This window comes from Meleagris gallopavo, chromosome 30 (genome assembly GCF_000146605.3).
Source record: "Meleagris gallopavo isolate NT-WF06-2002-E0010 breed Aviagen turkey brand Nicholas breeding stock chromosome 30, Turkey_5.1, whole genome shotgun sequence".
Taxonomy (NCBI): Eukaryota; Metazoa; Chordata; class Aves; order Galliformes; family Phasianidae; genus Meleagris; species Meleagris gallopavo.
In genome coordinates this window covers 3,053,598-3,068,318 of record NC_015040.2, presented here as the reverse complement: position 1 = coordinate 3,068,318, position 14,721 = coordinate 3,053,598, and the positions used below count along the sequence as shown (strand labels likewise).

General features: G+C 43.7%; 1 protein-coding gene across 5 annotated transcripts in view; it reads right to left on the bottom strand.

The window, feature by feature from the left end:
* DAZAP1 (DAZ associated protein 1) overlaps positions 1 to 14,571 on the bottom strand; it is a 28,138-nt gene extending 13,567 nt beyond the window's left edge. Inside the window, exons 1-7 of one of the 5 annotated variants that reach the window (XM_031557139.1) lie at positions 14,437 to 14,571; positions 10,456 to 10,496; positions 9,832 to 9,998; positions 9,433 to 9,498; positions 8,763 to 8,873; positions 6,489 to 6,537; positions 1,965 to 2,047 (exon numbers count right to left, since the gene is read on the bottom strand). In XM_031557139.1, coding sequence (XP_031412999.1) covers positions 1,965 to 2,047; positions 6,489 to 6,537; positions 8,763 to 8,873; positions 9,433 to 9,498; positions 9,832 to 9,945 — 423 coding nt within the window. In that variant the 5' untranslated portion in view covers positions 9,946 to 9,998; positions 10,456 to 10,496; positions 14,437 to 14,571. Of the gene's footprint in view, positions 1 to 1,963; positions 2,048 to 6,488; positions 6,538 to 8,762; positions 8,875 to 9,432; positions 9,499 to 9,831; positions 9,999 to 10,455; positions 10,497 to 14,179; positions 14,395 to 14,436 lie in introns of those variants that run through there. The other 4 variants (XM_031557137.1, XM_031557138.1, XM_031557140.1 and 1 more) reach the window with 4 other exon arrangements.
* Between the last annotated feature and the right edge of the window lie 150 nt (positions 14,572 to 14,721).

Here is a 14,721-nt window from a genome sequence, read left to right as displayed (position 1 = left end):
TCAACAACATATGGATTCATTTCAGCAATACCTTTTTAATTACCAGAAAGAGGGAGATAGTGTTTTTTAAAGCAGGCATTATTAGTCAATGAAGGGCAGCGAGTATCTGCTGCTCCTTTATCTACATGGGAGAATTCCATTAATTTTTCAGTGCTCGTTTGGAAGCAGAGAACTGCCAAACCGAGGACTGAAAAAAAATATATATATATCTTTGTACAACATTCTGAAGCTAAAATCTGCCTGCCTGAAGTTACACCACGATGTAAGGCATTCCCACTGGCTGCATCACTTATCTCACCGAAAGGAAAAAATATGCAAAAAACTGATTGTTTGACTTTCAGAATGAAACAGTTTGAGAAAGAAAGGAGAAATGTGAATGAGCGATGATCACGTTCTGCAAGCTGGCAGTGCAGACTGTGGGAGGCTCAGGCAGGGCTCTCCTTCCCTTCCTGCAGGCGGCAGGAGATGAACTGCCCTCCGTTCTGTGCTCACAGCCTGCTGCTGTGCTGTCAGCTCTCAGTGCAGTGCAAGGGAAGATCAGAGGGTGGATGATGTCCACACACGTACCTGCAGACATCAACCCAGTGCTTCTGCTCCCTCCTGGGAGGGCTGGGCCTCTCACTGGAGGAGAGCACCAGCGATCAGGAATATGTACCAGTGCTCTTCGTTAACAAGCACACTTCTTTCCTTGCTTAAATGCATTAATTAGGAGATCTGCCCACCTCTCAAAACCAAAACAAGCTCACAGGAATAAAAAGCACTGTGCACTGCAAAATTTAGCAAGTAAAATTCCACCGATATGCAATAAAATGTTCCCAGCTAGCTAGATGATAGTTATAAAATACCAGCCTATAGAAAGGCTTTAGAAGACAATGCCAAATTCCTGAAAGCAATTTAAGGTGAATGACCCTATCCTTGGGTGGCCTTGAAACACCTTCATTTGAAGGTCAGCAGTTCTAAGGTTTCCTTCAAAAACTGTGGATACAGAGAAAAGCTGTGAGGACTGGAATCTTACTGGGATTTCTCAGGGTTCAATTCCCTTTCAGAAGCTATGATTTTCCCTATATAAAAAACCTGGGTACCCTGCAACAATTTGCTTTGCTTTTTCATTTTCTTTTTTCCCCCACAAGTACAAGCATGCTCCTTGCTGAGTGACTTCAAAGCAGGCATAAAAGATTCCTCCCTATCAAACATCCATTTGCTGACAACACAGTATGAAGATGAAACAACCAGAGGTCACTTAACTGCATTGTGATTAAATACTATATAGAGTACGTGGGTTTGTACCAAGTTTCACAGTAAGTGACCCAATTTATTAAAAAACCAATCCTTCATGATGTTTCGTGTGGTTCTTTTTGTTTGGGTTGGGGTTTGGGTTGGTTTTGTTGTTTTTTTTGGGTTTTTTTTTGGCTTTTCTGTTAGTTTAAGATCACAGGCAGTCGCTCACGTCACGCCATCTCAAAAGTGGAGAATCAAATACACATCTGAAGGAGTGGTGTCTTAAACCAAGCCTTGAACAACTCAGATTTCATTGGGATTCTGGTTTTCCAATAGCTGAAAACAACTGACTTCTTCCCCATGCTCCCAGGAAGCAAAGCAGTGCTTTAGCAGTACTCAGCAGCCCAACCCAGTGTAAGTGACATCCAGCCAGCACACCCCTCCAGGTCTGTAGCACAAGGCCTTACCCAAAGAAACAAAAACCACCAAGGATCCCCCCCCCCCACAGCCCAAGTTCTCAGGCTTTCAGGATCTACGCCCTTCTGAGGGCTAAGCCACAAGCTAACTGCCTCTCTCAGCTGCTTAAGCAAACTCAGACTTTCCCCACCTTCATGGATAAAGCCTTGAATTTGGACTCGCTCCCCCATCTAGCTGGATCCTTAACTACAGCTCTGCTCACCAGTGAAATTGCTAGTTGCCCAAGACTTGGTTCTTTCTTAAGGTAAAATAAAACTACAACTACACACTTTTTTGCCCATGATGTCGTGAAAATGCATGTTGACAGCCTGGTCCACTGATTGTTCGTCCTCGAAAGTAATAAATCCAAAACCTAGCCAACGACGAAGAGTGAATCAAGGTAGCAGGGTGTTGTGACACAAAACAGGATGATGAACAGTATTAGGGGCGGACCAAGGGTTCAAGCAGGGGTTTCAGATAACCAAGACTTGTGTTAAATTTTCAACAACAACAAAAAAAAAGTTTAGAGAAAACTGCAATGGATACTTCTTGTAGCAAGGCAATTAATGCCTCGGCTCGCTTTCACACATGCAACTTAAAACTAAGCTAGTTAACTTCTGAACTTGGTTTTATTCCTAACCTACCTATGAGGAAATGGGGAAAAAAAGTGCTAGTATAGTCATAAGTGTAACTGCCACAAGAGTCAGAATGAAGTGCTTGTGGGACAGAGAATTAGAAGACAAGCAATTTGCCTCTGCCTACCTCTGACTCAGACTAGAATCCCAGAAAAAACCTATTCTGCCCCTGCACCCCAAAGCTGCAAAGCCACTTCCTCCCATCCCTTCTCCCACTCTTCCAGTTAGGAAATATTTTCCGTGGAAAATAAGAAAGTCATCTTTGAAATGTAGCTGTTAAAGCATGAAAAAAATTTTACCACTCCATGGATGAATGAAAAGCTTCAGAAACTAACAACCTAGATCAGAGGTTCTCAAGTTCTGTTTTCTGGTTTGTTTTCTTTCTTCCCATATCTAAGAGAAAGCACTTAGTAGACAAGACTTCTTCCAAACATGGCATCCCCTGATAAAACTAAAGCAGTGTTGCTTATGCTGAATGTCATACTTGTTGTCACGTCTCAGTCTATTTTATTTCTTACATTTCCTGCTGCTTTGCTCTCGGATATCCATGCAGTATTTCTCAGTCCCTCTTTTTGCTCACAGCACTGCTGCTGACTGCTCCAGATCCCCAGGGGTGACTCGCTCCCTTTTATCTGACCATAGCCCTTGATGTTGGCAGCTCAGCTGAATCCAGCAGCTACTTAAAAGGCCGTAAGGGACAGTAAAACACGCAGGAAATGAGGCAAAAAGCCAGGTCTGAATCACTTTGTGAGGTTACACTTTGAGAACCGCTGCTCTCAGGTTGGAGCTGCTGACACTGCCGAGAGAGTGGCAAAATGGTGGTTAATCTCACAGAACACAGAGGCTGGTTCATGCCATCAACCACTCACTGCTGGTGTAACAACCAAATCCCAGGAAAGATAAGAACACATGCAGTACATCAATTGTGCCATTCTTTAGATTAGCTAAGGGTAGAGCAATAAAATTAGAAAGAAAAACGAGGTGCAGCATCAAAAGCATATGGAACATGGATGCATTTTTGCTTTTCTGAAACCCAAGATTTCCCCCTTGGTTTGCATTTTGCTTTGCAGCTAGTGCTGACAGCAGCCATATATTGCTCTAAAGCGTTAAACAGAGATACAGTATCTATAACAGTTAGTGTCTCTCTAAGCTTATCCAACTGGGTTGGGTAAGCCCAAAGAGGCCTATTGTAGAGAAAGTTTATATATATATATAAAAAAAATACACAAAGATACAGGCCAAAATAGAGTCCAGCAGGTCAAATTCTGCTGTCAGCAACAAGAGCAAAAGACATCACTTAAATAAAAGTAAAATAAAAGAACTTAGCATCTCCCACACACAAGAGACTGGCAGTATAAACGAAGTTTGGCTGAGCTGTGATGAAAGCAGCCTCGAACCAAGAGCAGCATTTCATCACAATATATTTGTCTGGGGTTAAAAATCTGCGTATCAGAGCCAAAAGAAAGTTGTATTTAAATCACACGTTTAGTATTGCTGCCTTCATTTTGAAAGGCGTGAGAAAGAAAAGTGATGGGTACTGTCTACATAGGCAGGTTGTTCTCTGAGCTTCGTTCTGAGAAGGCTGAAGGAGAGGAATAGATTGCGATGTGGGATGCAGCAGGAAAGTCAGGAAGGAAAAAAGGGGGGGAAAAAAAGCATTTTAAAAGGACCAAAGGTTGTAAAATAAGGAATCGTGAGGAAATCAGAATACAACACGCAGCAAAATTCCAAGAAGGTGGAATTTTCAGGAGAGCAAAAGTGACAAAGTCGCTTCATTTTTCAAAGGCCAAGACATCATCGAAGACGAGAGAAACTCTCTGCACTTACAGGAACCCAAGTGGACTACCAAACAGCAACGAGGCTGTTCTGCAGCCAAGTGGAAGAGAACACAGCAAGAACCTGTAAATTGCTTCACAGTTGTTGGTTTAGCAGAGAATAGAAAGCATGAGAAGCAGGGACTGCAACAAAGGCACTATTTCATTTCAGATGTAACGAGGCTGGCTGTGCTTGTACTGGGGAGTCTGCAAGGAATTCTGATGAGCACTGCTTGCAGAAGAGCTAACCAGGAGTGGTAGGAATGCGAGGGAGCAGAGATTACTTGGATACCTGAAGGCACACAACCAGCTCCTCAAGGGTATCACAGAGCTCCGATGCTGAGAAGCTGGTTGCCAGCATTCCTCTGAGAGGCTGAAGGCAGAGGAGTGCTGCGAGGATTTGCAGCAGGGGGTAATTTGTCTGTCCTTCTACCAGCAGGCTGGAAAAACGGCCTGCAGGAAGGGATCTACTCAAAATGCAGGGATGGTAAATGGAAGGAAGGTAAAAGAATGATGCAAGGAGACGATGGTGGCACAGCGGGCTTTTAAAATTTTATATAGTAATTTAGGTCTCGTGTTAAAAGGACAAGCAGAGAGACTGAACGGCACTGTACAACAGAATGCAGATCAGAAAGAGAAAGCAAGAGGAAACGTGTGGTGGGATGATGGTCAGGAGCCTCCAACAGAAAGGAGGAGCTTTTCCCCAAGGGATTAACAAGGCCATTTCTGGAGTTAGTTACCACGCTACATAAAAGGAATTCAAGAGAACAAAAATGAAAGCCAAAGCAATGTGGTTCAAGAACACCATTTTAAGAAGTCCAACGAATTAAAGAGAAAGTATTCTGCACACGGCATGGAGACAGATAGGCTTTCAGATCTGCCATTTCTGCTTTTAGCCACAGCCTCCTAAACGACCCGGAAGCCTCCTGGTAGTTTTTATTTATTTAAATATAGCTCTAAGCAGAGAAGCCATTAATGCAGACCAGGATCAATCTAGACCAGGCATGGTTTAGTACCTTTTGCTCAGAGGCAGCAAGGCTGGGATAAAAATCAGAGATATAGATGATACAACAGCTGCTGAAATAATTCAAAACTTCAGCCACAAGTTACACCCTGCTGCCCCTATCTCGGTCTCCACTGCTTCCTCTAGTTAACATTAGGTGCTCTAAAGCATATTAATGGATGAATTTATGTTCTGCTTAAATAGAAGTCATCTGTTGAAAGAAGATTGAGATAGCCAAGGCAGGAAAACAAACAAAAAACACAAATATATTGAAACTTCGTTTACACTCCAATAAAAGACAAAGCCCGTCCCTCCTCTGACTGTGGAACTGGCCTGTACCTCTGTGATAAATTATCACCTAGAGAGAAGAAATCTAAAGAGATATCGTTAATCACAGTCAAACAATTCACAGAGAAAAGGAAAAAAGAACTTACTTAACATTACCATATTTTACTATGAAACACTTAAATATGTCACTAAGGATGTATGTCTAAATTAAAAATAAAACTAAGACTTAACAGCTTAATAAATACAAAGTGAAGAATATATTTCTTAATAATGAGTCAGAGGAGAAATGAAAGTTCAGATGGCAAACTATTCTCCAGCATGTACAACATGCTACTTGGTGGTTAAGTGCAACTAAGCTTCACTGATTGGAAATATTGCCTCTCCAGAGTCAAAACAGACACAGATGCAATGGAAGGTGGGTGACATGAAGACTGCTTCGTATTTTGACCAAATCTTACCAACGTGATTAAAACAGTCTGACAAAACTTTGTTTGTTTCTGTTATTAAAAAAAAAATGCAGTCAGGCACACAGGGCTATATATTCCAATCAAAAAAATATATATATACTTGGAAAATGTTTTATGTAGTTTAAGAACTGCTTTGCTTGAATTTTAAGTGAAGCCATTTAAGTGAAGCACGTAATGGATGGATGATGTCCCAAATTCACGTTCAGAAGTACTCTGAACCAAAGCACCCCCATGCAGTTACACACCAACAAACCCTTTGTGTGGAGTGGGAGGAAGGTCTGATGACATTTCCTTTCCTCCTATAGCATCCTGAACCACAGCAGTGGCTCAAGAATCAAGTTTCATTCAAACAAAAACTAGACCAAAAAAAAAAAAACCCTCAGAAACTGAAAATGAACACGAAACATCTGATTTTAAATGCACAGACACCAACTAAAGCTGGAGATGAAGAGTCTACAATTAAAGCGATATTTGCCCAGTGAATTATTCTTTTTCCTGAGGCAACATAGAAAAAAAAATCTACCTTTTCTGATGGTATGAAATAGTTTGCCATCTGACTATAGCAGAGTATGAAGGAATTTCAAGGACAAACTAGATCAGCCTTTACCTCGGGGCCTCTGTTTCTCTGCGTCATAGATCATTACAACTTCAGTGACCTGGAAGAGAGAAGGGAAATTCTACTAACTGTGCTACCAGGGGAGCGTTACAGACAGTTACCATAGGCTGCTTTCCCACACTCTATCCACAAAGCACAATTAAATGCTTGATGTAGCCATCAATACCAGTCTGTCCCACCACAGCGCAAACAAATTGGGAATACTGCTCTTTATGGGAGCTTAAGAAAAGCCTGAATTCATCTGTTCTAAAAACAAAAACAAGCCTGCAGTATTTGGGCTTTCTGGGGTCTCACCACACTTAGGATGTTAATCTAGCATTAAGTTGCTGTGCTGTTTGTCATCACAGCCTATAAAAAACCCCAAAGGTTTCTGATTTTCAGCACACCTCAGCACGGCTTCCTGAAAGATTATTTCTGCCATTTTAAAACGTTTTCACTCTCAACATAAAAAGAAGCTTTAGCTTCAAACACTGAAAAATGTGCACAGCTTCTCTGAATTACTTACTTGCCTATCAGTGTGCTGCAGAGCATCAGCTGTAAGGTGATGCTTTAAATAGCATCACAAAAGTTATGGGTGCTCAGTGGTTGTGTATTTGGGTACAAAAATAAGAACCAGGAGCTGCTCAAACACTTCAAAGATCTTTCTTTTTTCAAAATAAGCATCAATGTGAGCTACAATTTGAAACAAAAAGACAATTATTTCCAAAGCTGTAACCAAAAAGCTGAAAGGAACTGGCCTTAAAGCTTTAAGATGCAGAAATGCAGACAATGTGATGTCACAGAACTGCTTCATCTCCAGGTCAATTTACCTTAAAATATTTTAAATTAAGATCTCCTCGTTAGCTTAAAACTGAGATCTAGAAAACATACTTTCAAGTTCTTACACTCACTGGAAGATATCCTACTGGACACCAACTGCTGACACTTATCCCCACTGGGGACAATGGCACATGATGGTGGCAGAGCTTTTTCCCCAGCCCATCCAGATCCCCTTCTTCACAATCAGCCCTCACTTTTGTCTCTTCGCTCTGTGGCCACATACAGAACATCTTCTCCAGGGACTCCTCACTAAGAATGCTCCACCGACTGCCCAACTTCTCGGCTATCGTTTCTCTACTTACTTTTAAAGGCACACTTGGCAGCTGTTGCCTTCTGGATTTGGAGGGCCGTAGCCCTGTATCTCCCAGGCCATCCCGAGGTCAGAATTGGAAAGCCAAAAGGCTGTGAGGAAGAGCCTTCAGAAATTACGTGCCACAGCTGTGGAACAAACTCCTCCACTTTTGTGACAGCTCTAGTGCAGATTTCCACACTAGGAGGAGGGTTGTTAGCCACTGCCTTTTGTGCTTTTTAAAAATGATCATCCTAAATATGGTACTGCTGATAAACAGCCACTTGAGAAAGAACAAACAGATGCTAAGAAAACTTAGAGAAAGGTGATTTTAAAAAAATCAGACCACACCAAATGCCACTCAGAGGTGGGCAGTTTCCATTCACTCACACGGAATGAAATTCGACTCAGGGAACCTTCGAGTATTCCAAAATTGTACAGCTGAGCTTAGTAATTGAGCTTAGCAATTTACCACCTTAAAAAGAAAGAGGCCACAGTAGTAGGAATAAATGAGAAAGTGAAACTAACTAGAAAATAGTCCGCAGTTACACTCATTTCGGTTAGAGGTTACAGACTGAATGACAACCTGATGCTTAACATGGGCAGCAGTTTCTCTCTGGAGTGGATATTTCAGGGGCAGCAGAACCCAACTGATTGCAGACGCTGCTTTAAAAGAAGTGGTGTTAACAAAATAACGGCAGGAGGCTGCAAAATTCAATCCATCTGCCACTTGAAGACAAGGATCTCACACACAAGCTTCGCGTTGCAAAAACAAAAAAACCCCAACAACAAACTTTCACTGAACTCCAAGTTACCAATTGAAAAGAAATAATTATTCTCAAGTCATCTAAACTCGGGAATGTTTTCTCACTTTGCAGGAGCAAACAGAATAATGCATCAGGCAGACGTGAACAAGAGGAGACAGGAGAAGCAAAGTAAGTTCCTTATGAGAGCAATCGATTTTGACAAATAGCAAAATACACTTCAAGATGATGAACGTTTAGTACACTGTATTGCAAAGTGCTTCAATATGTGCCTATAGCAGTTTGTCTAAATTAACCCAAAATTTGACAGCTTGATGAAATCTGAGAAAAGGCAGCGGAGAGAAAAAGCATCTTGCAACCAACAGATAACTGCCATCATGCTGGATGACTCACCACTCCGAATTTCTTGAAGTATTCCCTGAGCTCAGTCTCGCCACAGTTATGAGGAATCCCACCAACAAAAATTTTATTTGATTTATTGTTATCACTCCTGGATCCTTTCTGCTAAATCAAGAAGGAAAAAGAAATCCGTCAGAAGGACAACAAAGCTGTGACTTCTACCATCTCACACTGCAACACGACCAGTCTGTTACACTCACTCCAGGCTTCCAGTCTGTTACACTCACTGAAGGGAAGCAGCTGCACGTTCTGAGCTCAGAAGTTCAGTACTGGCAGCAACAGCCCGCTCCCTTCTTCAGAAATCAGAAATAGGGATTATATTTGAGGCCATTTACTCATTTTCTATAGGATCAGATCAGCCTGCAGGGCGTGAAGGTGGCTGGAGAGAAGCACCAGGCCTATGAGCTCTCCTTCAGACACTTCTGAGGTTAACACGAGTCCTTCGAAAGGACTGCAAAGAGCTTAAAGGAAACACCAACCCACAAACCCAACTTAACACAGCATTTGGTAATAACGACTGCACTGGATGTGGAGTCTGACCATAAAACACTCCAAGTGCGTTCCACAAGCAGGGTTTACACTTGAGGTCTGCCTACAGACACTTGGTTTTAAAAACAGAAGTGTGACCCAAGTGAACTCAGCAGTGATACACATCTGTCCTTACCCATCCTTCCTTTGGCCGTGTCCTTTCAGGTTGCATCCCCCTGGGTGTACATGGCTTTGGATCAATCTGGAAGAGATTCCAGTTGGGTCAGATCTTAGCGTGTGGAACATCATTCTAAAATGTTGTGTTTGTGACAAGCTCTGCTGACATCCAGCTCCTCAGATAAAAGCTATTGCCCATACGTGGCTTCTACAAACTGCCTCAGATCACCCAGTTAAAGCTGTCTGTCTTAACAACAGTAACTAAAGCCAACAACCGGGCAGCTTTGGTATCACCTAGTGTGCAATAAGACATCAGGATTTGGAACGGGCCTCTAAACAGTTTGGAAAAACAGAAAAACAATAAAAACAACAACAAAATGCTCAATAGAAGCCCCAAAACAAAACAAAGCCAACTTACGTTTCGGCCATCTAACGTATGAGGTCTGCTGGCCAGCACTGTTCCCACACAGTTGGGATCTTTGAATTTGACAAATCCAAATCCTCGAGACTGGTTGGTTGTTTTGTCTTTCATTATTACACAGTCTACAACCTCTCCATACTGGGAGAAGTAGTTACGAAGAGTTTCTGTTAAAAAAAAAGGTATATATGAAACAGAACCAGATATTAACTTTACCAGGCTGTGTTCACAACTATGAGATAAAGGGTGAGCAACGAGCTGAACGAGTTCAGCCTTATCTCCTGACAATGGTTAGACTTTACTCCCTCTACACAAAGAACATACATTTCCATTCACGCAAAAGAAGAGCAATATCACAGTGAAGAAACATTAAAAAAAAAAGTTTTTAATCTCCTGAGTTGACAAAAAACACCAAACGCTCGTAGAACATTTAGAAAGCAAAACAGCAACATGCATCTATTTGAACTCTGTACAGAAAATGTTATCCATTAACAGAAAAGAGCAGCAGACTCTCAACCAGATTTTCCTAGCAGGGCACTGCCTGTTAAAAGCCATGTGTCTGTGCATGGCTTGGGGGCTCTGTGCACAGAGCACTGGCTCAATGATGTACCATACATGGCTTACCTTGTGTTGTACTCCAGTCCAGGCCACCCACAAACAGTTTTCTGCAATTGAAGCATACAGCATTTTAGGGTGCTACACAACAGCAGCTTCACCTTATTTGACAGAATTCAGCTATTCTCAGTAGCTCTGCTGGTATTCAGGCCCCCAGGACCCCACTGTTCTTCATCAGAAAGAATGATGCATTGCAACACCCACCTTCTGTTCACATAGAAATGAAGCATCCACTTTGCGTGCCATGAGCACAAACAGAGGTCGTAGTCTCATTGAAAGAATGTTTTATTCTTTTATGTAAAATAGAAGACAAAATACAGGAAAGCCTACATTCCCCTGAAGCCCTCACTTCCAGGTATTTGAGAAAACAGCATTGCTTTGAGGAATCATTGTGAAACCGAAGGAGGAAAAAAAAAAAAGGAAACAACACAGAACATCACTGAGCTGCTCTTAGTGGGGAAGAAGGGAGTTCCACCAAGAAAAACTTTGTAGTTCAGAAGAATACATTCAAAGTATGACTGAAGTTACTTGGAAAATGACCCAAGAACATCACTACAAAGCTGCTCTCCCTGCTGCACCCCAATGTGCCCCAATGGGGGAATGGCAGACCCCACTGAGGCCTCATGGGCTCTGTGTTACATCCTACAGATCACAACAGCTGCTTTGGGGTCCAATTTAGGGATGAAGACAACATCCAGAACTCCTGAGATAAAGCACATGAGAGAAGAGCAGACAGCCTCATTTCAACACCTAAGTCCATTAGTTACTTCAATCCCAGGCTAATGACCAAGAGGTGCACGCAGTCCTGCATCAAGCCTTTGAAACTCAGTTCAAAGAACAGCTTGAGCTCTTCTACATCTATTTGCTACCTAATACTGAACAGTACAAGATGAATGACAGCCTAAATAGGCCAAGAAACGTCTGCCACATGAAAATACATCAACAACACTGCTGCTGCAGCCCTTTTTACAAAGAGGTATCACAGCAAAAGTAACACTGACTGAAGTTCACGTGTTTGATGTCGCCACCCTATGAAAACCATGCCAGCAGCTGGAGTTAACACCAACTGAAAGGCACCAACCAACCTGAGTGGCACCTGCCCTGCGAGACACTGCAGCCAACTTGCAGAGGACACACAGTCAAAGCCCAAAGGGAATCAGAGCCCAAAGATCTGGGCGTACCTTCAATTCCTATCCTTGCTCTCCAGCTGCTAATTGGGTAAAAGAGAAAGCTGGTGAATTTTCTCAATTCTCTGATCTAAAAGCTTACGGCAGCCCTCAGGTTTCCCTACTGCTGTGTTTGCAGGGCACTGGGCTGTACAGAAAACCCTCATATTGAGGATTAAAACAAAGCAGAAACCATCATTACTCCCTCACTCATCCGGAAGGGCGGCTCAGTCACTCTGCTCACCATCATCCTCTGGGTAAATGAAAGCAAAAGTAGAACTAACAAGTCTAAGATGGAAGGAGAGCCTGCAAAGCAAGCACTGAGCAGCAGAAGCATCGATGCAGTAATTACAGTCACCGTGTTACAGATCTCTCCAAATACAACAGAAAAGCCATGGCTAAAAGCCCAAACTAAACCTCGTGCTTAAAACCAATCTGAACCAACCTCATCGCCTGCAAAGAGCACCCAGACCTGCATGGCTTCATGTTGGAGCACGCTGAAGGACTTGGGTAAGCACAGAGACAACAGCAGGATGCTGGACTGCCTGCTTTGCAGCTGTGTATCAACTTCAAGGTGTGATGCAACTTCCATGCAAAATTATTCACTCTATAATTGAAGGTTAGTTCAAAACCACCTCTACATTTGGCCCTTTTCATTAAGAGGCACCAGTGCAAGACCTCTTCTGTTAGCAGCTTTGTGAGCCTGCACAAGGCAATGGAGGACACCCTCGATTTCTCTACCAATCCTCAAGAACCACCATCTGCTTTCGTCTTCTACCTGCCCTCAGACATTTCCAAGCATAGCTGCAGCTTACAAGAGGAAAGTTAGGTTCTCCCTCTTCCAATCACAGCTAAGAAAACCTATTCTAGCAGCAATCAAACGGAACAAAACCCCACAAAACCCCACGCCTCCTTCTCACCTCTTTCCAGGAGCAGCCAACTGCAGTGGGACACAGCCACCCCTCAGCCAGGAGGGAGCAGCAGTGAAGTGACAGCTTGCAACAGAAGAAAGCAGCAGATTCTGTTCTCTGTGCTATGTCATCATAGCACGGCCCTTACGCAACAACCAGCAGCGAATAAAGCAGTGCTGGAGGAGCAGACACATGCTACACATGGAAATAAGGGTGACTAAATCAGCATTAAGTGGTACACAAAAGCCCAGCTCCACCCTCAGTCACCAGTTGATAGGCGACATAAGCCTTGTCTCTCAATAAAAATCACCCTAAATTCCTTTAAAGCGCATCAGAAGGGCCCTTTAATTCGTACAGAAAATCACAACGTGCAAAGTGCTGCAAAGACATCAGCTATAGCTGCTCTCGTATTATAGTGACACATCTGCTGACAGCACAAGCAGGACATCTCCTCCACTAGCAGCCCTCTTAGAAAACATGTCCCAGAATAACCAAATTCCTGCTCTCATGTCCCAGGATAACCAAATTCTGCTCACAGACAGGAAAACCCAACCCCAGGCACTGCTGGCAGAGGACGCAGCGCTCATGGCATCAGCTCAACAGCCCATCCAACGCCCTTCAGCTTCCAGCCCATCTCCTGGTAGAGCCCAGCTCCCCCAGCAGCCATCAGCACACACAGGACAAAAGCACAAATCCACGTGCTTATTCTCACGCCTGTGTACCCAGGGTCAGGTAAAGCCCTCTAAGAAAACAACTCTGTTCCTTAGCAGTAAAGATAAAAGCTCTGATCTGATGCCACGCTCAGACCAAAGTTTGGAGGCAGCCCATGACTGCACAGATACATTTTCTTAGCCAAGCACATTTGAGTTTGGCTTTTTAAGCTACACTGGATTGCTTGCTGTACAAGATCAATCTATAAAAGATCGATTTAAAACGCCAGCAGCATTCTGACACAACGCCAAGCTATTGCAGGAAGGAGGACTCCCCACAGTCCACGGTCATTGAAACCTTCCAATTCCATTATTAATTACTTGTAGTCATCTTACATATGTTTCAACAAACAAAAAAGCAGGGTTGTCTGAGGTCAACTGCAGCAGCTGTATGTAAATGGTGGGTTTCTATTTATATGCTTGCTATAGGATGCCAGGAGCGGGGCTACCCTGTCTGTGACTCCAGGATGGGTTGGTTTGAAGACAGTGAACTGATGCAAAGGAGTAAGGCACACAACTTCTTATCACATGGAAGGCCTTCACCTCAAGCTGCCTTGCAGAACAGAACTTCCTTTGCACAGCTGCAGGCAGATGACTACAACTGGGCTTTTCATCTTACCAGCTTTACATCCGAGCACTTCCAGAGCCAAACCCACAAACATGAACACCCCTCACACAACATGAGCTGTTTGCAGTGATGTGCTCTACCCCAAACCGTTACCATGCTCCTTGTATTTTTAAGACCACACCAATTAAGCACACGCAGTAATTAAGCAGCTTGTCCCACACCTGGGCAGCACGGAAATGAAAGCTCTCCTTGAGCTCCAGAACCTGTGACAATGCCCACACTGCACCCCTCAGCCGATGTGGCACTGAGGGATGCAGCCCAGTGGCTGTGGTGGCAATGGGCAGAGGGCTGCACTCGATCTTAGCACTCTTCTCCAACCTTAATGCCTGTGCTTCTATGAGCGAAAGGGAGCCAAGAAGGTTTCTGGTGCAATCCCCAAGGAGGCTGTGGATGCCCCATCCCTGCAGGCATCCGAGGCCAGGCTGGATGTGGCTCTGGGCAGCCTGGTCTGCTGGTTGGTGACCTGCACATAGCAAGGGGTTGGAAGCAGATGAGCACCGTGGTCCTTTCCAACCCATTCTATGATTCTATTTCTAATACTCAAAGCCTACAGGCTTCCAAGCAGTCCTTCTAACCTTCTTTTGGCAGTTTCCAACGCGTGGAGTCTGCAGCCTTTTCACTTCAACAGCTTTATTTGCATCTTCTTTCGGCTGCTCCCAGTCCCGACACGATTTACATTCAAATCCTGCAGAGACTCCTCATTTCCTCCTGCAAGCTCCCAGCTCAACACGTGGAGCCCACAGACCCCTACAGGCCTCTCTGTACACGGAGACGTTTCCCTGGGGGGCAATTTGCAGGGCGGGCGGTGACGATTCGGTGCGGATCCCTACAGCAGCCGTGCGCACATGGCTGGGGGGGGG